The following is a 24,945-nucleotide window of genomic DNA, read 5'->3' on the forward strand; positions in this document are numbered from 1 at the left end:
ATTCACTTCCTCTCCTCATCCCTTACCCACCCACCCTCCACCCCCTTTAATTCCCTCTGTCAGCTCTCATTGTCTCTCCTTACCTTCTTTTAGTGAGTGAGCTCTCTCTATATATGGGGTCTCACACTCCCATTTACCAGCTTAGGAACTCAATTGGAGAGAGAACTTCTCTCTTCCAACATTCCTAACCAAATCCTAGGTAATAATTCCGATTGGTCTTTCCTGGTTCACATATTTATTCTTCAACCAATCGCCATGGCCAGGAGAGCTAACACACAGGACTGGCTTATCAAATGACAAATCAGAGATTTTGCTAAAATCAATCAATCAAATCATCAAGCTTTACTAAAAATTTCAGGAGTACAGGCAATCAAGCAATAAAGACAAAGCAGAGAAGTCTGGGATATTCCTGACAGGTCCTTCCTATCCACAGGCCCAAAATAATAGACAAGACCTCTGTGAGGCTTTCCAGATTGTTACCTCACAGAGTGAAGAATGTAATTTATAAACCATCTCCATTTTATACCTGAGAGAGTTGTGTAGCATACAAGACATTCTCTTGGGAAGCCATGTCCCATAAATCAATAGATTCCAGATTTATTTACTGTAAAACACCCCTACCAAGGGAGATCCTGCTAAGGGCATTCTACAGATATGGCTCCTCTTTCAATCATTATTCTACTTACATGGAAGTCCAGGTGAGATTAAACCAGCTCACCTCCCTTCTTTTTCCTAGTGCTATCCCTCAGGTAAAGAAGTGAGGGTCACAGGCTAACTACTTTTTCCTCCCCTTCAGGAAACTGTGCTTTCTGACTGGACAGCCTGGGTCAAGAATCCCAAACTGTGCCTGAGGTTACGGGAAGCACCATGATTGACCTTTCCCCTAGAAGTATCTGGAGTATGAGACTGCACTCGGAAAGCACATTAAGCAGAAATAAACTGTTACTGTTTTGGTCCACTCAAACAAGAGACTTGTAAATTCTACTGATACAAAAAACTTTCCTGTTGCTAAACTTCATCTATTTTTCTCTAGTTTCTAGCTGCAAAAAAAAACTCTCCAGTTATGTCCTGTGGCTCATTGAATATAGGCAAAATAACGAGTAGTGACAGCAAAGAATTGGAACAACTAGGCTCAATCTTGTGGTCTGTGGGAAAGCCAAAGAAATGCTTAATAAGGCCGCATGAGGAACCTTACAAAGAATATCCCAAGTAGGTCTTTTCTATACAATTCTCTTAATGTCCTCAAATCCACTTGCCTACAGAAATTCTAACATAGCAACTGAATTTCTTTAACTTTAGGCAGGGGCACAAACAGTTCTCCTACTGACCTAATACTCCAGGAGGGACTTTTTTTGTTTGGCTAAAATAGTATTTACTTTTAAGTTAAATCTGAATGTCTTTCGATAGTTTGTCACAGTCTCCCTCACCGCCTAGTGCCTTACCCAGACCTACTTCACTCATTTACACTACTGCCTGGACCCTGTAAACACTTGAGTTTTTGAGCTACAGTTTAAAGACTTGATTTCTTCTAAACTGAAAATTCCTTTTAAAAAGAATGTATACTTAAAATTGTTTTTAGCTATTTATACCAGTGTAAATACGCTTCTCAACTGTTTTTCATTGGAAAGAAAACTAGGGGGGGAAAGCTTTTGACTAAGAATAAGGCTGAAGCAATAAACTGCACCAGGACCAGGACCAGCCAGATGCCTTGTGCACAGAATTTAAGGAGGCACTCTCAGGTGACACCTCCAAGCTCAGCACCTTGAGTCGGCCTCCCTAAATTCCACGGACCACGTAACTTGCTTGGCTCACTCTAGTCCCAGCCCTGAAGGAGAACGTTTAACCACTTTTGGTTTCTGTTACTTACAATGAAATAACCCTGATGCATTGCCCTTTTCCATCCATGAACTGGGAGAGTTGTTCCACCGGAGAACACTCATAATATCCTGTAATTATGCCTATACTACACTCAAAAACCACTTTCTAACTATCTTTACACATCTGTATTCACCAGCACCCCTGAGCTCCTTAAAGAAAGAAGCTGTGTGATCGTTCTCTTTGTAGCAAAAATACCTAGCCTTGTTCTGTTGAGTGGGTGAGTGAGCGAATGCATGAATATGCTGTTCGCATCAAGCATCACACTCCTCCTGTGGCATGAAACGCCTATGACATCTTGTGTCAGCTCAAATATCTTACCTTTGTCATTCGTTGATGGTAGATTTAAAAAATTTTCTAATTATGATACAATTTTCCCTTAAATCTGTATGTAATCTCAGTATTATCCACTTTTTTTAAAACACATGTGGTCTAGAAAGCACTGCATTCAATTTGCAACTGACACCTTATTCTTGCTTTGCCTTTCAGCCTCCAGCAGGGCCAGCCTCCTTGACCTAATTAGACTTCTCCACTCCCACACGGCTAGTAAATACTATAATTAATTTATAAAGGACTCTGGAACACCAGCTGGCAATAATTTCCTATTAATGGTTTGCACAGAACAAAAAGAGCATTTAGTCGTAGGAGATTTGTGAAGTATGTATGTATACTCACATCTTTCAACCCACTGAATTTCTAAGAATGTCAAATTGTAAAGTGTACCAAGTCAACAATGTTTAATAATTTCTTGTCATTTCTTTCAGCACATTTTAGTTTGAATTGTAGAAAGAAATCTGTGTGACAAAATATTCCTAGAGATGTATATTTGGAGTATGTGAGACTTGCCTGTCCATGAATATTCACACACATCCCAAGCACTATAATAAACTATGTTGTTCTTAAAAGAATCTGAAAGAGAAGAAGGTGGACAGTCCATTTAAGGAGTTCTTAATGCCTTGAGATAGTGACAACTGTAGTGACCATCTGTTGGAGTATTTGCCTATTCAAGAGCCGTGGCAGGCAAAATTTTTAAGATGGTTCTCCAAATTCCTGTCTCCTGGTATGCATGCCCTGTATTATACTCTGCCTTTGAGTGTGGGCAGGACCTGTTAATGTGATGGGATGTTACTCCTTGGATTAGGGGATGGAATCATTTCTCCCATGACTACTTTATGTTGTGAAAGACTCCAGTCGTGGTGGTAAGGAACAGTAATGGTAGCAGTGGCAGCAGCAGCAGCAACAGGAACCGACTGTGGGGAAATTCTCCCGCAGGCAAGTAAGCTCCATGATGCAAGAGAGCTGTGTGGTTAGGACCGGAGGGCCATCTCTAAGAGCTGAGAGAGAGCCCTGGCCAACATCTGGCAAGAAAAGGACCCCAGTCCTCTAGTTACAAGGAACTAAATTCTATCAACAACCTGAATGAGTCAGCAAGATGACCCCCAGCCCACACCCTGATTGCTATCTGGCGCGACCCTAAGCAGAGAATAAGCCATCCTGAGGCTTCTGACCTAATGAAGCTGAAGCTGATGGATAATGTGTTGCTTTAAACTGCTAAATTTGTAGTAATCAGTTACATAGCACTAGAAAACTAATATGAGAATCAACAGCCATCCCACAGCTGTAAATCCCAGAGCTCCCTGGGGGCCTGGTGAACCCCACGTACAGTGAGAGGAGGATATTTGTCAAGAGGGTCCTGAAGAGGAGAAACAGGGACTGAGGTCAAAATAATCCATCCTGGTAAAGATTTAGGGTGTCCTCCTCAGAAGGGCCTGCTGACCTGGCCAGTCCCCAGTAGACAAAAGAATATTCAGGGTTTCCAATTCTGGGACCCACACAGGACTAGGTTCTGCCTTACAGGCCCTGCCAGATGGTCCCAGGCACCACAGAGAACTTAGAACATTTGGAGGAAGGTTCTCCAAAGTAACCCCCACCAACACCCCTAGCCTGAAATTGCGGGGCTTGGTTAAAAGTCCTCTTGCTCAGGTCTAAGGGTGTAACTGTTTCTACCTGCCCTGTGAACTCAGTAGCAGGGAAAACTGGTCCATGGAAAGAAAATGATGTATAAGCAGATTCAATGGCAAGAGAGGAGAAAGCAGAGGAGAAAGTATGCTGCTTGGATGCGAGATGACTTTCAGTCTACTTCTGAATCTGTGCTGCACTCTTCCCTTCCTATTCCATCAAATGCCTTCTAATATTAATTCCCTCCTCTTTTTTGTTATTGAGCCATTTTATTATTTTTGTTATTTGCAAGCATACAAAGCTGATGCAATATCCAAAGCTAGATTCTTAGCATTGTAGTTTCAGAAACTCAAGTTTATCATTTCTACCAGGGCAAATTAACCTCTTGGGGATCAACATGTTAAGAAGACCCATAAGAAACTAACATGAACCTCAGAGTGCCAGTTTATCAATCTATAAAGAAACCTAAATCTAGAAAGAAAAACTTATACGGAGAATTTGCTCTGTGTATTTTACCATGATTGGTTAAATGTACTCAGGAGAAAAAATTATCAGAGGGTTGTTTGGTTGAGCATATAAAGTCATACCTTGTTATGGGGGCGAGGGGCAGGGGTTGGTTCCAGAACCCTAAGCAGATCCCAAAATTGGTGGATGCTCAAGATCAATAGTCAGCCTGCCCAATCAGTGGTTCCTCATTCAACCAACCCGGGATCATGTAGTACTGTATGTATTTACTGGAAAAAATTCTCTGTATAAGTGAACTAGTGTAGTCCAAACCCTTGTTGTTCATGGATCAACTCTAATTAGAAGAAAGAGAATGGATAGTCTCGGGGGATTTTTGTTTCAAGTTAGGATAGTTGAAATTCCTCTTCTATTCTAGGAATATTTCTCTTTAAAAATTAGTTTTAGTCCTTGAACTCAAGTAGCCTTCTGATTATTGCCACATATATTCTTATAATTTGTCTACTGTAATCCTAGACTTATCCCAAATCATCTTTCTGTTCACATATGATTCTCCCAGAAAATTTTCTCTAACTATAGTTGATTAACTTTTTGGTACATTAAGCATATTATTCACCACCTCTAGTATCTATTATCTGTGAGTCTTTAATTAAAGAATTAATTAAATAATAATAGCCATTATTTACTGAGTTCTACCTATTAAGCATTTAAAGTGAGCTTTCTCACTTACTCCTTTTAGTAATTCTAGAGTACTGATACTATTATCATCACCTCTATTTCCTAGATGAAGAAACAAAATACAAATAGTTTAAGTGATTTGCCTAAGTTCACATAGTTAACAAGTAGCAGAGCTCGGCTGTGAACCCAAGAAATCTGACTATAGAGTCACCATATGTTACAATTTACAGCCTTTCACGAGGTACTTACACTTTCTAAACCTTGAAACAAAGCTAACAGTACCTTACCTGAAGATTGTTAGAAGTCTGAATGTGATAATGGATATAAAGCTCTTAGCACACTACCAAATATATAGTGTTTACTAAATAGATATCATTAGTATAATTCTCTCAGGAATATGGATTGGATTTAGGAGATTCCTACTCATCTTAATAGTGCAAACACAAACTAGATTTTAGAATGAGTTCATTCTATTGTCAGATGGCTGATCTAATCAGTCACATCAGTCTTCCAACTTCAATTCCAAATGATATTACCCAATTTCCAAAATCTGAGTACCCTCCCCTCCATTTTGCAGACTGCACATATTGCTCTAAAACTCAGTCACAACTTCACACACTCCACAACTCTGCCTAAGGTCACTGCTGCCCTAGTGACCTAAAAAGTGACTTTCACTTTCCACAAATCCCCAGATTAAATGTAGGGAATTACAGAGGTATGAGTTTCACAGATGTATGTATGTATGTATGTATGTATATTTGTATTTATTTACCTAAATCTCTTGTTCTTTTGAGTAAGATCTACTTATTTCAAGAGCAAACATTTTATGGTTGCTTCTTAAGTTATAATTCCAGATATTTTATAACACAAGGATTAATATACCATAAATTTTTTTTAAATTCTGGTCAACCAAAAAAAATTATTTTAATATATTCCAATTATGACTCTTGCAGTAAATTTAAGATTTGGAACTTTATACAAGATTATTTTTCACTGTTTTTGAATAGCAGATTTTTTTCCCTGTATATGTCTGAACATGCAAAGCACAAAACTTGCTTGATTTATCTGTATTTTAAAAAATTCTCTTTGACTCTAGAAATGTAAACTTCAGAAGTTAGATCATTGTTACCTTAAACCCTCAGTTAACTGTAGAACTGAGAACAGATCTTTTAATAGCTGTGTAATACAACTTAACATGAGTTATGGCAGATTCAACATCCTGACTGTAAGAAACCTCAGTCACTATCAGGGCCAGAAGGTATCCATTCACCAATCATACTCAGAAGGCCACAAGGGCATCTGTGATCTCTTTGCCCTTAAAGTTAGTATAATATTTAGCAAGATCTACTGAATGGAGGAGGGGGTAGGAGGGGTATGATGAGATAAGTAATTTAAGTATTTATTTCTTACAATTGTTAAAGTTTAAAAAAAAAAAAGCCCAAATCAAAAGTGTACAGCTCCATGAATTTCTATAAAATGAAGATATTTGTGTAACCAGAACCCAGATCATGACAAAGAATATTATCAGGATTCCAAAAGGCTCCTCATGTCCCCTTCTGGTCACTATCTGCTCCCCACTCCTGAGGGGAACCATCATCCTAGATTAGTTTGGCCTGCTTTTGAACTGCATGTACATGGACTCACATAGCATGTGTTGGTATATGTCTGGCTTTTTCAATTTAATACTGTATTTGTGAGTGACAGCCACACTCTTCAATGTGATTGCAATTGGTTTATTGTCATTGCTGTATACAGTATTCCACTGTGTGCACATGAGCTTATTTATTCAGGCTACTGTTCATAAGCAATCAGGAACCTCTGGTTTGAGTGCAGTGATGAACATTATTACATACCTCTTTAGTGAACATATGTGCGTTTCTGTTGGGAATACACATAGAAGTGGAATTTTAGGGTCATGGGGTGACTACAAGTTCAGATTTAATAGATCCTGACAAACCTACTCCAAAGTAAATGTACCAGCTGACACATCCACTAGCAGTGTATGAGAATTCTAGTTGTTTGATACCCTCTCAGATACTTGGTATTGTGTAAATTACTCATTTTAATCATTCTGATGGATGTGTAGTGGTAATCTGTATTTCTTTGGCTTGCAGTGCCAGTCAAAATGGAGTTAGACCACTACAGTTTATCTTTCCTACTGATTACAACTAAAAGTTCAGGGCAAAATACAAAAAAGCAACTACCCGAGGACTCTAAAAAGTAAACAAAAACAGGCAGATTGGGGAAGAGAATCAAAACTTGGAAAAATACCGTGTGTGTTTGTTTTTCCTATTTTCTCCCACAGCTTTGACTTGAGGCCTGGCACCTAGTGGAACTGTGGTGGCAGCACAGGGAACAGAAACAGAGAGAAACTCCATGCATCTTGCCAGATGAATGGGGAAGTGGGGTTTCTGGGAGCTCAAGTCTGTGGGAAATAACTGGCTTTTTTTCTCCTTTTTTTTTTTCCCCCTCTGGGCTTCGACCTGAGTTAGGGCCTAGGTTTGGAGAGCTACAAAACCAAGAGAAACTGTCTTTCTAGACAAGGAAACTGGGGAAGGCAGCCTCTATGTTCTATAGAGTATGGAGGGAACACAGGTTTGGGTTGGTTTTTTTTTCCTCTGTTTTCTCTCACCTCTTTGCTCCAGTGTGGGCCCTAGGCAGCTACCGTAGCTATGGCACGAAGTTAAAACTTCAAGAGAAAACTCATATTTCTACCAGGAAAAGAAGACCCTGAAAAACAGAGTATGAGAGGAATATCAAAAGGAGGAGAGCTGGAGAAGGGGACTCCCTCATTCTATGTATGAACCCACATAAGTTCTGTGCTCACACCTTAACTGAGCATCAGCAGAGCAGACAAAAAGCTGCTGCATAGCAAAAGATATGTGAACTGAACCACATTTTAAATTACTGCCCAAGTTCCAAAATAATTCCTGAGTGTTATAAGTATAGAACAGACTCAAAGCAGCACCATAAAGCCTTTGAAAACTGAACTGACATGGCACCACCCACAGGTGAGACTCAACTTGTGATATGAACCAAACTGGACGGATGGCTTCCTAAAACAAAACAAAAAAATGAACATTCCTCAAAGGCTTTTAACAGGACCCAGAGTTTATGCAACACCATATTCCAAATGCCTTGGATAAAAATCACAATTACTCAGTACACAAAGTGCTGGAAAAATATGGCCAGCTCTCAAGGAAATATCAACAGCTGCCAACCGCTGGAAAACCAAGATGTTACAATTATCAAAGACTTTAGAGCAAACATAACTAGAAAGTAGTTGAAAACGTTCTCTCCAGATATACGTCGTACTCTAGGGGGAAAAAAACCACCCTGTATTTTTGTATCCGAGTTAATGACAAAAGCTGGGATATAGAAGGGACAGACTGTCACCCAAAGTCTTATTACCAGGATATAGCAGTAAAATTAAGTGCAGCTACATACAAATTTATGCAACAATCTAGGATGATTTAAACATATATTGTTGAGTGAAAAAAAGGTGCAGACGATTACATAACAAAAATCTATTCTTGCAAGGTTTAACCGTTTATCAAATTAAACATATATGTACATAAACTTAATTTTTAAAAAGCAAAGAAATAAACCCGAAATACAGGAGAGTATTACCTCTGAAGGAAGACCAGGGGATGGAATGGGAAAAAGGCAAAGGTAATTTTAACAAAACTGGCAATAGCCTACTTTTAAAATTCCTGATCGGGTCCCATGTGTACCATGTTTATCTATTACATCTATTTACGTACCCCAAAACAGTAAGTTTCTAAACGACATCCCATGTGCACAGTGAAAGAACAGAGTTCTCAAGCCTTCACGAAAATGACTTCAAAAACTTGAAGAGCCCACTACACCTCACCCACTTACGGTAGACGTAGCTACCTGACGCTGCAAGCCCCAAAACGAACACAGTCACTTCCGCCCCCACCTCCCTAGCTCCGCCCATCTGAGCGGAAGTACTTTCCTTTCGGGTCCTCCCGCCTGTAGGGGGCTCTCCGAGGCTCCTAGTGCCACGAAGGCCTCCCGCCTGGGCTGTCCTGGCGGCGCCTGTTAGTTTAGCTGTAGAGAATACATTTGCATTGTAACTCTTTCGGCCAGGAAAAAGTCTCACGGGCATGTTACTCTGGATAATAACGTTCAGACTCACTCCTGGCCGAGTACTCTCACTGTCAAACCCCGTCACAGTTGTGCGAGAGAGTCAGGCGGCGTGGGGACAGCCCCGGAGTGCCAAAAGTCCCCGGCCCGCTTCCTCTTCACAAGACGTAGCTGCGGGTGGCTGTGGTGGCGGCGTCCAAGATGTCGACCAAGAATTTCCGAGTCAGTGACGGTGACTGGATTTGCCCTGACAAAAAGTGAGTTCATGAGGACCCCGAATTGGAGCGGGGTCGATCGGTGGAGGCTTTCCGAGGTCGAATGGGCATTTTCCGTTTTTACGACCTCTGATGCGTTAAGCCGGGTGGAGGCGGCGAACTGCCGGCTCCCGGCGGGAAGGAGGCTCTTTCGTCTCCTCACGGTGAGGTCTTTTGGGAGCCTTTGTTTTCAGTTTATCTCCAGCGTTTCCTCGACTGTACCTCTCCAAGACAGCCAGTCGCTTTGGGGAACGAGATGGCCGACCCTTTGCCCCACACCCCGCCCCCGCCCCCGCCCCCGGCCGGGTTTCAGCGATACGGAAATCCTTGTCAAGGCCAGCTCGGTATCGGATCTTCCACACGTGACTTCTTGCAGAACTTTACTCTTGTTCGCTGAAAGCGTTGCTTTCTGCAACTCATCCTTTTGCTTCTCCTAGTTCACCTTGCCTTTTTTGTTTGTTTTGTTGTTGTTGGTTTTAATTCAAACCTTACGTACTCTATACTTTTTCCCACGAACACTAGCTATCTTTGGTTGGAGAAATTGACTTTATTAGCCTTCAATTTCCCCACGAAAATCGAACCTTTCGCCCCGTTAGAGCCGAAGCACATGAGGCCTGTGTTTTTTTTCTGCCTGCTCAGCCCTGGAGAATGCCTGCTGCAGAGAAACACGTGTTTTTGTGGCCCTGCCTTTTGACATTGTTGCTGAAGCCAGTGTGCGCTAGTAAAATGTTAGTTACATTTTATTGACGGGTGCTTAAATGGGTGTACCTATCTGGGGATGTACAAAAATTATGACGGAACGTAATTGTCAGAAAAAAATTGCACAACTCATGTTCCAATAAAAACCTTTGATTTCTTGTCCCTAAGCCACAGGTAACATTTTGTGTTGTTGGTCATTTGTAGAATGATGTGCTTTTGACAGTGTCAATAATGACAGTATACTTAAAAATTTGAGGTAGATTTTTCTGAGAGTGCGTTTCAACTCAGTTACGAATATATGAATAGAATAATGTCTACAATGTCTATAAATCCAGAAAACATTTTCAGAATATGTTTTCAATGCTTATTGAGGCCAAAAGGATATTCTTCAGAGGGAAAAACAACCTAAAAATTATTTGGAATGCTTCAGTTTACTGTCCATTCCGTTTTTCACATCTCTTTATTTCATTCTAGTGTAACACCTAAAAAAGTAATCAGTTATTTAAAATTTGAGCTTTACATGTTATTTAGAGCATTCAGCATACTTTTACCGGTATGGAGATACACTATGGACCACAGTGGTGAACCCAATAATTTTTTTGTTTTTTAATTAAGTTTGTTGAATATCATCATGAAGTGTTACTCTATATGTTGATTATTGCTTGTAGTTTTTAAACTGGGTTTCAGAGGTTTGATATCACCCCAAACTCAGTTTCCTTATAATTACTGAACCTATTTATATTTTTAGTCAGTACAACCTATTTTTCTTTGTTTCTTACCATTCTACCTCCTGCTTCCAATAAGTGTTTTATTAAGATCTGTGAAGCCCTCTGTGACTTACTCATTTTCTTCCTCTTGGTCCATCCTTAGGATTTTGTATTTCTCATAGTACTTTACACAATTTTATATAATTTTATTTTCTACACTGAGGGTTACTGTAAAGTTTTTTGAACTCCCTGGTGCCTCATCAGTAATTGTTCAGTGGAGTCACATCTCAATTCAGCTTTGTAAAGAGGTTTCATCATAATTAAAGATATATGCTAATATGAGGACTCTGAGGCACAGAGATCCTAAGTGACTTACTAGGATTACATAATTAGTAAGTGAAAGATTGGAGTTTCTTATCCTCGACATGTGACTTCAAATCTTTTTTTCCCAACTAAATTGTGAGGTTTGTTTTGTTTTGTTTGGGTAGTTAACATTGACATTAACATGATATGAGATGGTGTTAGAAGTTCACAAGTTCTAGACCCAGGTATTATAGGAGGACAAATTAAAAAGTTGTGTACACAGAATTTTTTAAATTGTAAACTTTTAAAAGATGTCTCTAAATATTCTTTTACTTGCTTTTCAGATGTGGAAATGTAAACTTTGCTAGAAGAACCAGCTGTAACAGATGTGGTCGAGGTAAGTATTTAAGGAAGCTTCTATTAAGATTATATATACAGATCACTTCTTTATTTCCCCAGATTCATGCTGGACTTTTCTATTTTCAGAGAAAACGACTGAGGCTAAGATGATGAAAGCTGGTGGCACTGAAATAGGAAAGACACTTGCAGAAAAGAGCCGAGGCCTATTTAGTGCTAATGACTGGCAGTGTAAAACGTATGTATCAAATTATCATCCCTGCTTTTTTCCATTATATATCTAGCCACTACTTGTTAATATTACCAGCTCTTACTAGTCACATTAACAAGCCAAAGTAACCTTTAAATCAAAGATCTGTTGATTATTATTCAGTCTGTGTCTGATATATAACTATAAAAGACTTTTAAATTCTACTTTTTAATGGTAATATTGGTTGTTACTAAGATGGATTTTATATATATCAGTAAACAGATGCTTAAGGCGAGCTAACATTCAGAAAAAAAGAGGGAGGGGTATTTCAATGCACTAAAACCTATTTCTGTTATTAAAAATCTCAAAAACTTTTAACCTGTATCATTAATGTGAAATATATAGCAAAATTTATCTTGCCTTCTTGCACAGTTATTTTAGAATTGTATGTTGCATGGCATACATAATTATTCCTGAGTAGGTAGGTTTCTTAGTATTTTTGATTTTCAAGTACTGTATTGATTTTTCCAGTATCCATCTTTTTCTGTTACGCAGATGAATCAAATACATATGAAAGAGGACTAAGGGTCTTACACAAATTTCTGATCTTATATATAGTAAAATTAGTATTAGAGAATTTTCCAGCAATAAGTTAAGTCATTGAATTTGGTATGCTGTGGAATTCAGTTCTAGAACTGATTCCTCAAAAAAAAAAAATTTTTTTTTTTTTAATATTTAGAGGATATAACCTTACTCTTGAGGTGAATTTGGAAACTGAGAAATTAGTAGACTCTTTCATTTAAAATGTTTTTCCCCCCAAGGCAGCAGAATTGCTATAGATAAATTTGTCATTTCTCATACAATGACAAAGGCAAGCCTTATATTGTATAGCTTTTGCTTTTCTACTTAAATAGTTCAGTCTGTTGGAACCCATGTTCTCTCTTATAGAATCCTTAAAACATTTTTTATGGTAGTGATTTCACCCTTTTTGTTTTTAAAATTCTAGAATGTCTAAAAACATACTGCTTTTCTTAGTCTACTGATTTGATATTTTTCACTTTCAAAGTTGCAGTAATGTGAATTGGGCCAGAAGATCAGAGTGTAACATGTGTAATACACCAAAGTATGCTAAGCTGGAAGAAAGAACAGGTGAGGTACAAAAACATTCTAACTAAATGCTTTCGAAAGAACTAAAAATTGAGTTGTTAATTATATCACCTTCTCAAAAGAGCAGGGTAAATGAGGATTCTGTTTATTCTGATCTTACAGTTTTTAACTTGGTATTTTTTTCTTCATCCATAAAGTCATCTTCTGTTTCATAATTCCACAGTTTACAAAGTACAGCATCAGGGAGCCCTATCCTCACAAATTGTGACCTTAGGATACTTTGTTCCTCAACCTTTCCTCCATTGGTCTACCTGTTTGTTATTAGTAATGATAGAGTAATACCTTTTTTTTTCATTCATTTGATATTTTAGTATGACAGAAAAAAGCATAGGGGCACCTTTTAAAGTATTTATCTAAAGCTTAGGCAATAATTCTCAAACTTGGCTATGCCTTAGAATCATTTGAGAAACTTAAAAATACAGATTCCAAAACAACTGTCAAAGGTCTTTGGAGTTGAGCCCCCAAAATCTGTAGATCATTCAGATGGTGTTGGATAACCACTGGCCTGAATAATAACCTGCCATTGACTCTGTTGTCAGCAGTGAAATGAAAATATTTACCTAAGAATATAGTTTTGCCATTACCATCAGTTAGCTGAGTTACATTATCAGTATACCTCAAATCTGACTTTATCATTCAACAACCCTTACAGTCAAAGGCTTCTTTCTATATATAGTCACTTTATCAGACTTAGACTTAGTAAACTGCTTCCCTGTTTTCTTTTCCTCCCTGACTTTAGACTATTCCATTGTATCTTTGGTTTTGGGGCATAAGAGACCCACTAAAGAATCCTTTGGACCTAGCCCTTCCAAACTGCAACAGAAATTCTAGGATCATCCCCCTCCCCCTTTTTAAAACTTTATATTCTCACATGTGAGAACCTTATAGCCTGTCTTCTTGGACATTTTTTTCTTTTTCAATCCTCACGTCCTACTCTAGTCTCCTTATTCTCAGGTAGTAGTCTTGCCTATGTACTACTGATTGGATAGATTAAGGCCGTCTACTAATAAAGGACTCTTTTTTTCTCCTTCCCTCACCTTTTTAAGGTTTACATTTTTTTCCATTTAAAAAAAAAAATCCCTCTGCCCCCCCCACCCCGTTGTTTATACTCTCTTCTTTTTAGTTTCATCATCTACTTGCCACAGAATCTTGGGATTCTTCAAGGTCCAATCCCTAAGATCTTTCTTTGCTCTGTATTTTCTATGCATTTTTTTCTAAGCCCTAAGTCTAAGTAACCATTGGCACACCATGATAATCAAATTTATGTCTTTAGCTTAAACTTCTTTGACCTGTATATTCAGGTGCCTATTCAGCATCACCATGTAAATGTCAAGCTCATTATATCCAAACTGAATTCATGATTTTCCCTCAGGACCTGGCCCTTTTCTAGTGATCTCTTTCTCATGATTAGTATCACACATCATACGCTTGTTACATAAGCCAGAAACTCAGAAGTCCTTCGTAATAAGTCCTTTATTTCTCATCTACCTCCCAGAGTCTTTTCCTTTACTACCCTAGGTGAAGATACCACTATATGTTGTTTCTTGGAAACATTTTGCTGGTTCATTCAATCCTTAAATGTGGAAATCACTCTTTATGTCCTGTTACTGTTCTGAAATATGTGAGTTAGTTAGATTGTATTATTCTTGACCACATACCTTTCTATTATTTTTTTCAATGGGAGATATTTTCAGTCTCAGCTAAGCGTACAACAGAGACCTGGCAGTCTAAATTGTAGATTTTAGTTGTGACATCAAACGATAATAGTTTACTAATCTTGATTGCTTTCTAATAGAATATTTTGAAAATACTGAAAAGTTTATTGGTTTCAAAAAACTTGAGTGACTTCAGCCATGTATTTAAAATAGTTGCATTAAAACCAGTTTGGATGTCCTTTATCATGTCACTTGATTTGCCTACATAACTAAGAATTTTCTAAGCTATAGCTACATTTTGGCCTGGCAAAATTTCAGTGTATCAGAGGATTTCAGAGTGTTTGCAACTGGTAAACAGTGAAATTTGATTGTTGGTTCTTACTGAGCCCACTTCTCCCAGAAGAATTATAATAAACTACAGAGAAAACTCCTTTTAAAACTTGGTTATAGCAGAAGTTTAAGGAGGTGCTTTCCAATCGTACATTCCATGCATTAGTCAGGTCATACAGGACATTGTGAAATTGAGAAGAGGTAGAAATATATCCACAAACGTTTCCAGCTGTGAATCTAACTTGGAGACTGTTCTTTGTAGTGACTTTTTTTTTTTTTTTAAAGACCGGTAATTTATTACAGACAAGTGCTGTTGATAGGATTTTCTTTTTTTTTTTCCTATTGCTTAGAGGTGATTTTGACACATTTCTGTTATTTTGATGGATTGTCATAGGATAACAATTTATGCCCCTTTTTTAGGATATGGTGGTGGTTTTAATGAAAGAGAAAATGTTGAATATATAGAAAGAGAAGAATCTGATGGTGAATATGATGAGGTAAGCTATATGTTAGTGTACGAGTTGAATGCAACTTAGAGAAACATGTTAGAAAATGTCTCAAATGCAAAAGGAAAATACTAAATGTATCTCATGTTTGTAAGTATACTTTGAGTCTTTTATAGCAGCTTAGCATTTTGTAGGAAATTGTGATTAACTTAAATATAATTGACATAAAAAATATATTGATCAGAATATGTAAAAGTGACTTTTTAGAAAAATCTTAATGTTAGTAGTTTCAGCTAACAGGAATATTATGAAACTTCTTCTCTAGTTTGGACGTAAAAAGAAAAAATACAGAGGGAAGGCAGTTGGTCCTGCATCTATTTTAAAGGAAGTTGAAGATAAAGAATCTGATGGAGAAGAAGAGGATGAGGATGAAGACCTTTCTAAGTATAAATTAGATGAGGTAATTGATTTCCTTGTTATATTTTCCCTTTGTCTTATTCGAGCTATGGCATAACATTTGAATGTGTTTGACAGCCTTTGGCCCGTAGTGAGGATATGTTCTCCAGTGTAATCATTTGTTTTCACAAAGATTTTGAAATTCCACTCTGCGAAGCACTATTCTGGCTCTGGAGATACAATAAGGACTGAGATAGAACTAGTCTTCTCTTAATGAAACTTAAATTCTACAGAGGGAAAGACATAAATGGACAAGATAGTTTGGATATCAATACTGTCTTGATACATGTGATAAGAGATCATTAGAAGAGCTACTTTGGTTCCAATGGATGGGAGATTCCTGAGGAAGTAAAATTTGAGCTAAGACTTGAATGAGAAAAATGATATGAAGGAGCCTAAGGTCAAAGCACTTTTAGGCAGTGAGAGCAGCAAGTGAAGTTTCCCTAGTAGAAAGCAAGCCAGCAATATTCAAAAAATCATATATAGGCTAGTGTGGTTAGACCAGAGGAGAGAATGTGACAGAGGGGACAACAACCACATCAGATCTAGTGATAACTTATTCTGTGGGGCCTGAGTATAAAATTTTATGGATGAGTAGATCCAGATTAAGGGTACTTTGGGGTCTAAACATAGGAGGCCCTCAAACGCAACTAAACAAATGTGGAACGATTTTTATAAACAAACAAATGAGGTATATTATCTAATGTGTTTCAAAAGGATGACTGTCAACATATTGAAATATTGAGGAGACAGTATGGATTCCCAAAGTTAGGGAGACTAGTCTAAAAGATTATGGTAGTGTACCAGTGGAAAGAATGAAGTTGTGAACCTAAGACTTAAGGGAAGTGGTTTCAAGAACTTTTAAAGGAGTAAAACTGAAAATTCTTGACAGCTCATTTGGTAATACATTGTGACAGAAAAAAGGGGACATGAGTGTGACTTCTATGTTTACTTCTTTGGAATGTCTAAGACAGTCATTGAGTCTCTTTAGCTGAGATGAGGAATATTTCAGGTTTGAGAATGAATTTGCTGAGATGTTAGTGATATAGCCATATGGAGATGTCCACTACACAGAGCTAGTCATTCCTAGTAGATAGCTTCGATATCTAAATATTTAAATATAATTGATCCTGAATTTTTGATAGGATGAGGATGAAGATGATGCTGATCTCTCAAAATATAATCTTGATGCCAGTGAAGAAGAAGATAGTAATAATAAAAAGAAATCTAATAGACGAAGTCGCTCAAAGTCTCGGTCTTCACGATCTTCATCACGCTCATCCTCCCACTCGAGTTCAAGGTCTAGGTCCAGGTAAACGGGTACAGGTCAAGGGTAACACCAGTCAAAATGTCAGTATCTAACTTCTTTATTTATAAATTTTGTTTTTCTTGGCTAAATAAACTTTCCTTTTCTTTTAGAGTTTTCATTCAAATCACCTCTTAAAAGATAATTTTCTCTATCTTAGTTCCAGGAAGTTATTATTGTCCAGAAATTTCAGAAATGCAAAATTTTAATATGAAACTTCCTTAGGCTGTTTAAGCACCATGCCTTTTATTAAAATAGACTTGAACAATTCAATTAAATCATTATAAATGATTCTTAGTTACCTCATCATTATATATGATATTCAGTTACCTTAGAAATTTTTAAGTAAATAAAGTGAAGATTGATTTATATTTCCACTGATGACACTGAAGACTAGTACAGAAATTTTCTAGGCATTAAATTGTTGCTTATTACACAGTGCTTTAGTAACTTTGGTATAGATATTTTGAATAAAGGAGCAAATTCAGCTGTATTAGTTCTATGGTCTTCATGTTCATACTTTATGGAGCTGTCCAGTAATAAATTAGAGGATTTAATTGGTTTTGTACTTGAATATTATTTTGTTAAGTAAAATTTTAATAAATACTCCCTGATTGTGTAATCAACAATAAAAATAAAATTTGGGGTGAGAAAAAGCAATACCTTTTATAAGCATTGTTCCCTTGAACTCCTATTCGGTTAAGTGAAACCATGAGCAATGAATTTTAACTGTAGTGAAGAATAAAATACTAGCTAATTGAGTACTTAACAGTTAGATAGTTGTTACTGAGTACTGTAAAGCCTGGAAGCTTAAAAGTGTGGTTAGAAAGATACTAGTTTTAAGGTGAAAATGTAATCTTTTTCTGTAGATTATTATTTTCAGGGACAAATTAAATGTATAAATTAGATTAATAAAATTTATTTCATTTGTTTTTTTTTTTAATTCAAATAGGCCATATCTCCACTTGTGTCACTTTTTAGTAATATAATTACCTAAAACAATGGCAGGATTGTTAATGTATTTTTCCTTTAATTCTCTAACCTTTGAGGAGATGGGAAAACATAGAAGTTAAAAACATACACATGTCAAAATTTAAGCTTCATACTAGCTAGTGATCAAGGAAATAGAAGGACTTTATAAGGGAAATTGACAGAAATATTTCACAGACGTTAAATATGAATTGCAACATTCACTATTCCTGGATGTGTAAGTCTCAGAATACTATTAACTATTTGTGAACATTAAATATTCAATGTTAATTAATGACAATGCTGGATGTTTTTATTTGTATAATCTTGAATGATTTTGAGTGATTTTGTGGAACTTGGAAAGTAATAGTTGATCATTTTCAAAAATTATCTATTAAGTTTTGGCATAAATTTTAAAATGGAACAATAAGTTTAGTTACTTTAAAATATTGTGTTTTGAAGATATATGTCCTAAATAGTTATTATATGAAAATGAATTCTAATGCATATTTTTCTTTCAGTGTTCGTATCACAAAGCTCAATAAAATGGTCCTGGAAAAAAAAATCATTCCATGTGTTCCAGGTCCCGTTCAAGAAGTTCTTCCAGTTCGCAGTCAAGATCTCGTTCCAGTTCCAGAGAACGTTCGAGATCTCGTGGGTCGAAATCAAGGTGAATGAGGTAGCATCTCTCTGTAAAGCAGAGAGAAAAAATATTTAAAGGCTGCAGAAGGTGTTGCTGCTTTTTTTCTCTTATTTTGCTTCTACTTGTCGATTTTATTTTAGCATTAGAAAACTAATGCACTTGCCTCAGCTTAATTTTCTCACCATGAGACATTTCCATTACAAGCAGTGTGCCAAGACATTCCCATGATTGAATTAAGGTGGTTATTTTGGCATTATGCAAGCTTTGCTATATTTGTGCTAAAATGTGATGAATAGGAAGATGGAGCCAAGTCTTATCACCAGATGTCTATTCATTAAAGTTATATTTGCAATGGTAGTTAAAATTAGAGACATGCAAATTAAAAGTTTACTTGGTTTTTTAGAGAAAGAAAAATAACGCTGCCTCAAAACAGATTTTCTTTTGCAAGACAGTTTCAATATTTACAGAAACAATTTTGTCATTTATATCAGGTGAAGTTTCTGGAGGGCTTTATTTTCATTTCTCTGTAATATTACACAGTATTACGCATAGTATGTGTAATATGTAAGAAGTGTAGACACTTCTTAAATTCCACAAACTAAATCAAGAAGTCTGGTTGGTTAGTCTAGGTAGAAGGTGATCTTCGAGTAAACATTCTTGTTAACTTCAGGTAGCATTTAGTCAGACCTACAGAGGCAAAAATAATTTGTAAAGATGCAAATGAGAAACTAGCTTTTAGTCTCAAAGTTTTTTTCTAAACTTAGTCAAAATATGCTGCTTTCTTTTTAAGTTAATTTATTGATCTATTAAAAGCATGTGTCATAAATAAGAAAATAACTGAAATTCCACTTGTGTGGAACTTCACGCTGAAGTGTAGTGATAGCTATTTTGGTAAAATGATTGCTTAATAGTTTATTAGAGCCAACTCTAGCATTAGAGGGCAACTGCAATTTAACAACATTAAGGAGAAACGATTGATGAGCACACTTGTATTAAGCCAATACAAAATAAGAGCAAATGAGTTTATTCTTATCATTATTATGTATTATCAATGTTTTAGTTCTTTTGCTTGAGTGCTTCTTAGGTGAAGATTCTTAAATCCTAGTTCCCTTTGGGAAGCACTTTGATTAACATTTACAGAACAGCCTTCATATTCTTTGCAAACATTTTTTTCATTGCTTATAACTTTCCAAAGAATTCTCCTTTTGGGCTTTCTGATTTTATTTTAAGCCCAAAGGTGAATTTTTTGGGAAGTTTGAGCTAAATTACTTCAACCAAAATATGTAAATGAAGAAAAAAATTGTATTTAAACATTTGCACATTACCTCTACCTGAAACATGTGAATGTCAACACTTCATACTTCATGGATAGTGATCTTTCATAAAAATAAATATTGTTAATATAAATTGTTTTGAAAGTTATTCATTTTATTTTTTCTTTGAATATTTAGCAGTTTAATAGCTACTGTTCTTTGTCATTTTGTCCCCCTGCTTTTTCTGTAGCAACTTAACTAATAGTTGCATAGTTCCACAAAGAATTGTTACACTTATTTTCCTCAGGGAGTTGTATGATACAGTTTTTTGACCACATGGAGATGTAGTTTCTAGACACAAAGTCGTGCAAATGCCCAGTTACCTGTTGGTTTTGCTATTTATATATACTTTAAAATGAAAGCCTTAAATTAAAAAAAAATTAAGATTCTCCTTTAATATATTAAGCTGGTTTTTAATTACAAGTAATGAGCACTTAGAATCTTTAAAGGTGACGAAATTAAAGTAAATGTATTTAAATAGAGTTGAGTTCATGGTTGAACCAGAAGTCTTCTGTTGAATAAGCTGTAAGTATTCTTTCTTACAAAATTTTTATAGTTATAAATTCTTATTTGTTTATTTTTGGAGCTATTAACTAAACTATTTACCTCATTTCTTCTTTTAATGAAATGTTTGATTTGTTTCTCAATCAATGAAGATCCAGCTCCAGGTCCCACAGGGGCTCTTCTTCCCCACGAAAAAGATCTTATTCAAGTTCATCATCATCTCCTGAGAGGAACAGAAAGAGAAGTCGTTCTAGATCTTCATCTGGTGATCGCAAAAAAAGACGAACAAGATCACGGTCACCCGAAAGGTTTGGGTTTCTGTAGAAATAAGAATGGGTGTTCTTAAGTGTGTTTAATAGATTAAGTAACTTCTTAGTCAAGGATTAGGTTTTCATTGTCTCCTTTGTTCCCACTTTAAATTATTCTTTTCAACTTTGAACTTCAAAAAACAGATTACTTTGTTTATCCGGTGTGCTTTGACCAAGTTGTTCAGAAAAGTTGTAGAGCAAAACACTCTTCTGCTATCTGATTATTTTATTGTTTAGATTTTTATTTTTATATATAATTATAGCCAACTCTCGGTTATTTTGTCTTTCAAGATTTTAATTCAGAAGCTGTGTGATGATGTAATTTAGAGGTTGATTTTTATAGGTATTTATGCTATTGATTTTACATTAAATATTAGAAACTGTAGAATTCTAGGGCATTTAGTAAGAAAATTAACTACTATAGATCATTGGAAATCTGTCCTCATTTAAATATGTGTAAATACATTTCTGCAGCAAATTATTGTTTCATGCCCTTTGTCTATAAGGAAATTGTTCTTGTAGCTAATAGATTTTTCATCTTACAATCTGAATCCATTTTTTGTAGAGAAAGAACTTTACTAGATTATTTTATCTATGTTTACATTCTTAAAATTTGGAGAGTGTGTCATCCATCTTTCAGCCTTTTCTGCAACAGACTAATTATTCTTTATCTCTCTCTTGGTTCTTAATGTCTAATTATATAGTCATTTTAATGGCTTCCTTAATAATCTTTGCAAATTCTTTATATCCTTTCAGCTTGTGAAAGTAAAGATTAGATAAAACCTGATTTTTTGGTGCATTCAGTGGTAGGATTACCTCTACTTGTACATAAGGATTGGTTTTGCTTCTTCCCATTTTGAAGTTTAGATATTAAGGTTACACACAACTAGTCTAGTTTCTGTGCATTTGTTCCTTTGTGAGAAAACTACGCTGTACTTGAAATTCATTCTGTTGCTTTTTTGCCACTTCTGCACATTTTTATCTTAGCCACATATAATCCCCCTAGTTTGTTGTCATCTAAACTTAATGAACATGTTCTCTATTCCATAAGCCAGGTGATTGGTGAAAACACTAAACAACCCTGAGCCCAGGGCCAGCCCCTCGGAACACCACTACTTTACCCAGGTTGATATATTGACTTATTCATATTAGCTGCATGAATATAATCCTGTAACTAATTGTACAATCATCTTATGTGACCTAGATTTCCAAAACATGATTATTTATGGATATATATTTGCATATACAGTCAGAAGCCTTGCTGTACCTGTTTTACATGTAGACTTAACAGACTGTCTACAGTGTATCACAGAATGACTTGGGCACATTGTCATTACCAAGTTTATATGCCTTTGTTGTATATTGATCTAATTTTATATAATTTTGCAAGGCCTTCCTTTATTACCTTAAATAATTGAGAGGTGGCTATATCTTGAGGTATTTTTAAATTATAGAGAATTTTTAATTATTGTTACACTACTACTGGGCTCATATCCTAGGTCTAAGTACTAGTTAATTGTATGTATTTAAGTTTATATCCTAGATTTTAATTATTCATTTTGTCAGTGTAATGAAGTCTAATTTTTTTTATATTCTCGAAGTCTTATGATTGAGTGCTGATTTGAGCTCCAGCTCACTAGATTACCTGCTTTCTCCATTATGTCTTACAGGCACCACAGGTCATCTTCTGGATCATCCCATTCTGGTTCCCGTTCAAGTTCAAAAAAGAAATAATGTATTAAAATTTACATCTTAAAAAAAAAAAAGTCCAGTACAATGCATGAAGCATATTTTTTTTAAGAAGTTGGTGTCTTACTTGGTCAGAAGTGCTAAATCTGCTAGTAGAGGTGCATGCCTTTCATTGCTTTTCAGAACAATACAGCTGTGTTTATTTGTGAAATTAAAAGTAAATAGTATTTTAAGCCATAATGTCCCAAAATAGATGGCTCTGTTTATCATTCATTATTTACAGCCATTTGCTTCATTTGAAACCATCTCAGCTATAACGAAGTACTATGTTTTCTAATTTGAACTCTTGTTTTTCTCATCTCCAAATATGAACTGTCTGTTGACTTGAGACAGCATTACCTAGGCTTGTCTGGACTTTGAGCGTGGAGGCAAGACCGTGGTAAAGTAGTTGGAAACAATCTGTTTAAGTTAATCTGGGGAGAGGAGTTAATCTATTTATGTTAACCTATGTCGAAATAAATCTTAACAGAAAAATTTAACGAGTTGTAAAACAGTCAACTGGAAATTTCTTTATTTTGAAATTCCCTAATTTAAGGGTGCCTTAGAATCATTGTCTGTTTTATCCACTTTTGTAAGTTTAATACTGAAAAATTTTGTGAATTGCAAAGGAAAAGGGTGTTATTTCTCCCTTTCTATTTGCAGCAAGAATGCCTAATAGTTTATCTCTTCTCTACGATGGCTGATGAGAAAAACATCTTATTTTAAAATGTTTATTCTAACATTTTAAGAAGCTCTGTGTGATACCCTTTAAAAATCCCGTTATCGCATATGATAGGGTAAGCAGAGATTAAACCATGGTTAATGAAGAACCAATTGAAGAAAGCTTTTGAATTATATTTCTCTTTGGGTGAAGACCAACAGAGACATTGTGAATTTAAGTACACATATGCTTTGAAATGTTTAACTTTAAACATGCTGCATAAAGTTTTCTTCTGAGTAACGGATGCTTATTTTCTCATGACATAAGCAGAAATAATTGTTCCTATTCCCTTGAAATTACTTATGGCTTAAAATACTTTCAGGGTTTGTTTTATTTCTCAAAATTAAAATCTGGTCATTTGAGCTCTATTTTGTCTTCTGATTTAAAGAAAAAAAGATTTCTCTTAACAGTATCTTCAGTGACAATGCAAGGTAAGTATATTAAGGGAAACCGACAGCTGTGCTTGGGAACTTTTTGTCATGGGGATCGATACCCACTTTTTCTTGTTTTGGTTTGTTTCTCCTTAACTTACTGCAATTAAAAATTAAAATGTTTTAAGATATTTAGCAGGCAGACCAAAATTATATTTGTTTTTTATTTTAAAATGAGTGATTTTTCTCTTCAACTGATCTAAAGATAAAAGCAAAATAGCTTATGTAGAAATATTTTGATAATATTTTTACAATGAACTTCCCCTTGTTTTTTTATGTCTTAATTTTTCTTTGCTACATTTACTGTAGGTTGCACAAGAACTTTTACTCTTGTAATTGTGCCTCAGACTTCTTGAAAGTCCACCTTCTAAATTGCCCAGATGATCTTCTAGATTCTACATGTTACCGTTGGTTTATTCTTGTGCTTTCTGTATTTAAAACTTTGGCTGTACTAATAAGAAAATGCAAGAATTTAGCTAATAGTAGTTTACAGACAATTGAAATGATTATGATTTTATTTGGTTTAACTAAGCTGTGTTAGTTCATTTCATAAGGAAATGATGCTGTAGACAAATGTAAATAAAGCTTGTGAGTCAAGCATCAAGTTGTGTTTGTTAAAAATAAATTAGAATTTTTAAGCTGTGATTTAATGTTCATTTTTAAGCTATTTAAGTCTGGTTTGTTACTTTGGGTTGTGCATTTTAAACTCCCTATATTCACTTATCCTTTGTGTAATGTCACCTTATTTTTGTATATGAATGCTTGGTTTAAAACATTCCAAAGCTACGATCACTATATAATGTTGGGTACTTAACAATTTTTGTGACCTTTTTTTTTTTTTTTAACAGTAGCCAAATTAGTTGAAGACTTTATGCCAGAATATTAAATACCTCATTCCATGTGGTAGAATAGTGCACCACTGTGTGCTTCCTGAATTATTCTGTCACTTAAGCATCCAACAGCTATCCCTCTTAACTGCTAAGTGTTCTTAATTTTCCATTCAGAATCCTTTTATCCAAACAGTATTAAATGGTGTCTGGTAACAAATGCCCGAATTCAGAGCAAGCTCTAAGCATAAGACTATCTCTAGGCACAAGGTAAACTAGTCTTTGTTTTCTTTCTCATCTCTTGGTATTTGGCATCCACAACCAGTGTTGTAGATACTGGTAAAAAGGTAGAGAATTTCTACCTTCTGACCCCTGTTTTTGACATAATTTTTAGGGATGTTTGTTTTTTGTTTGTTTTTGTTTGTTTTTAATAGAAATAACCTTATAGCTTTCCTGAGCTGGAAATAGTTTTATTTCTGGAAAACAGAGTGGATAGTTTTAACTAAAAGACAGTTTAAGGTATGTAACAGTGATTTGCAGGCATTAT

At 35.8% G+C, this 24,945-nt stretch overlaps 1 protein-coding gene and 1 long non-coding RNA gene across 6 annotated transcripts in view; one reads left to right on the forward strand and one right to left on the reverse strand.

Annotated features, from left to right (window-relative positions):
- LOC116156915 (uncharacterized) overlaps window positions 1-8,999 on the reverse strand; it is a 244,873-nt gene extending 235,874 nt beyond the window's left edge. For 2 of the 3 annotated variants that reach the window (XR_004140868.2, XR_004140867.2), the window contains exons 1-2: window positions 8,739-8,999; window positions 7,607-7,704 (exon numbers count right to left, since the gene is read on the reverse strand). This is a non-coding gene — a long non-coding RNA (uncharacterized LOC116156915). The remainder of the gene's footprint in view (window positions 1-7,606; window positions 7,705-8,738) is intronic. The other variant, XR_004140869.2, reaches the window with a different exon arrangement.
- Window positions 9,000-9,105: 106 nt separating this feature from the next.
- ZRANB2 (zinc finger RANBP2-type containing 2) lies at window positions 9,106-24,216 on the forward strand. 3 transcript variants are annotated; one of them, XR_010383790.1, is made up of 11 exons: window positions 9,106-9,341; window positions 11,392-11,444; window positions 11,534-11,642; window positions 12,661-12,743; window positions 15,167-15,243; window positions 15,518-15,652; window positions 16,794-16,960; window positions 18,507-18,593; window positions 20,536-20,691; window positions 22,362-22,538; window positions 23,881-24,216. XR_010383790.1 is itself a non-coding variant. In XM_010989029.3 (11 exons), exons 1-10 carry the CDS (start codon window positions 9,286-9,288, stop codon window positions 21,774-21,776), a joined length of 957 nt encoding a protein of 318 aa, XP_010987331.1. In that variant the 5' UTR covers window positions 9,111-9,285; the 3' UTR covers window positions 21,777-21,816; window positions 22,362-24,216. The 3 variants fall into 3 exon arrangements, 2 of the variants coding, with proteins under 2 accessions (XP_010987332.1, XP_010987331.1); XM_010989029.3 differs by adding an exon at window positions 21,743-21,816 and having other exon boundaries at window positions 9,111-9,341; window positions 22,362-24,216; XM_010989030.3 differs by having other exon boundaries at window positions 22,362-24,216.
- Window positions 24,217-24,945: the final 729 nt, after the last annotated feature.

Source organism: Camelus dromedarius, chromosome 14 (genome assembly GCF_036321535.1).
Source record: "Camelus dromedarius isolate mCamDro1 chromosome 14, mCamDro1.pat, whole genome shotgun sequence".
NCBI lineage: Eukaryota > Metazoa > Chordata > Mammalia > Artiodactyla > Camelidae > Camelus > Camelus dromedarius.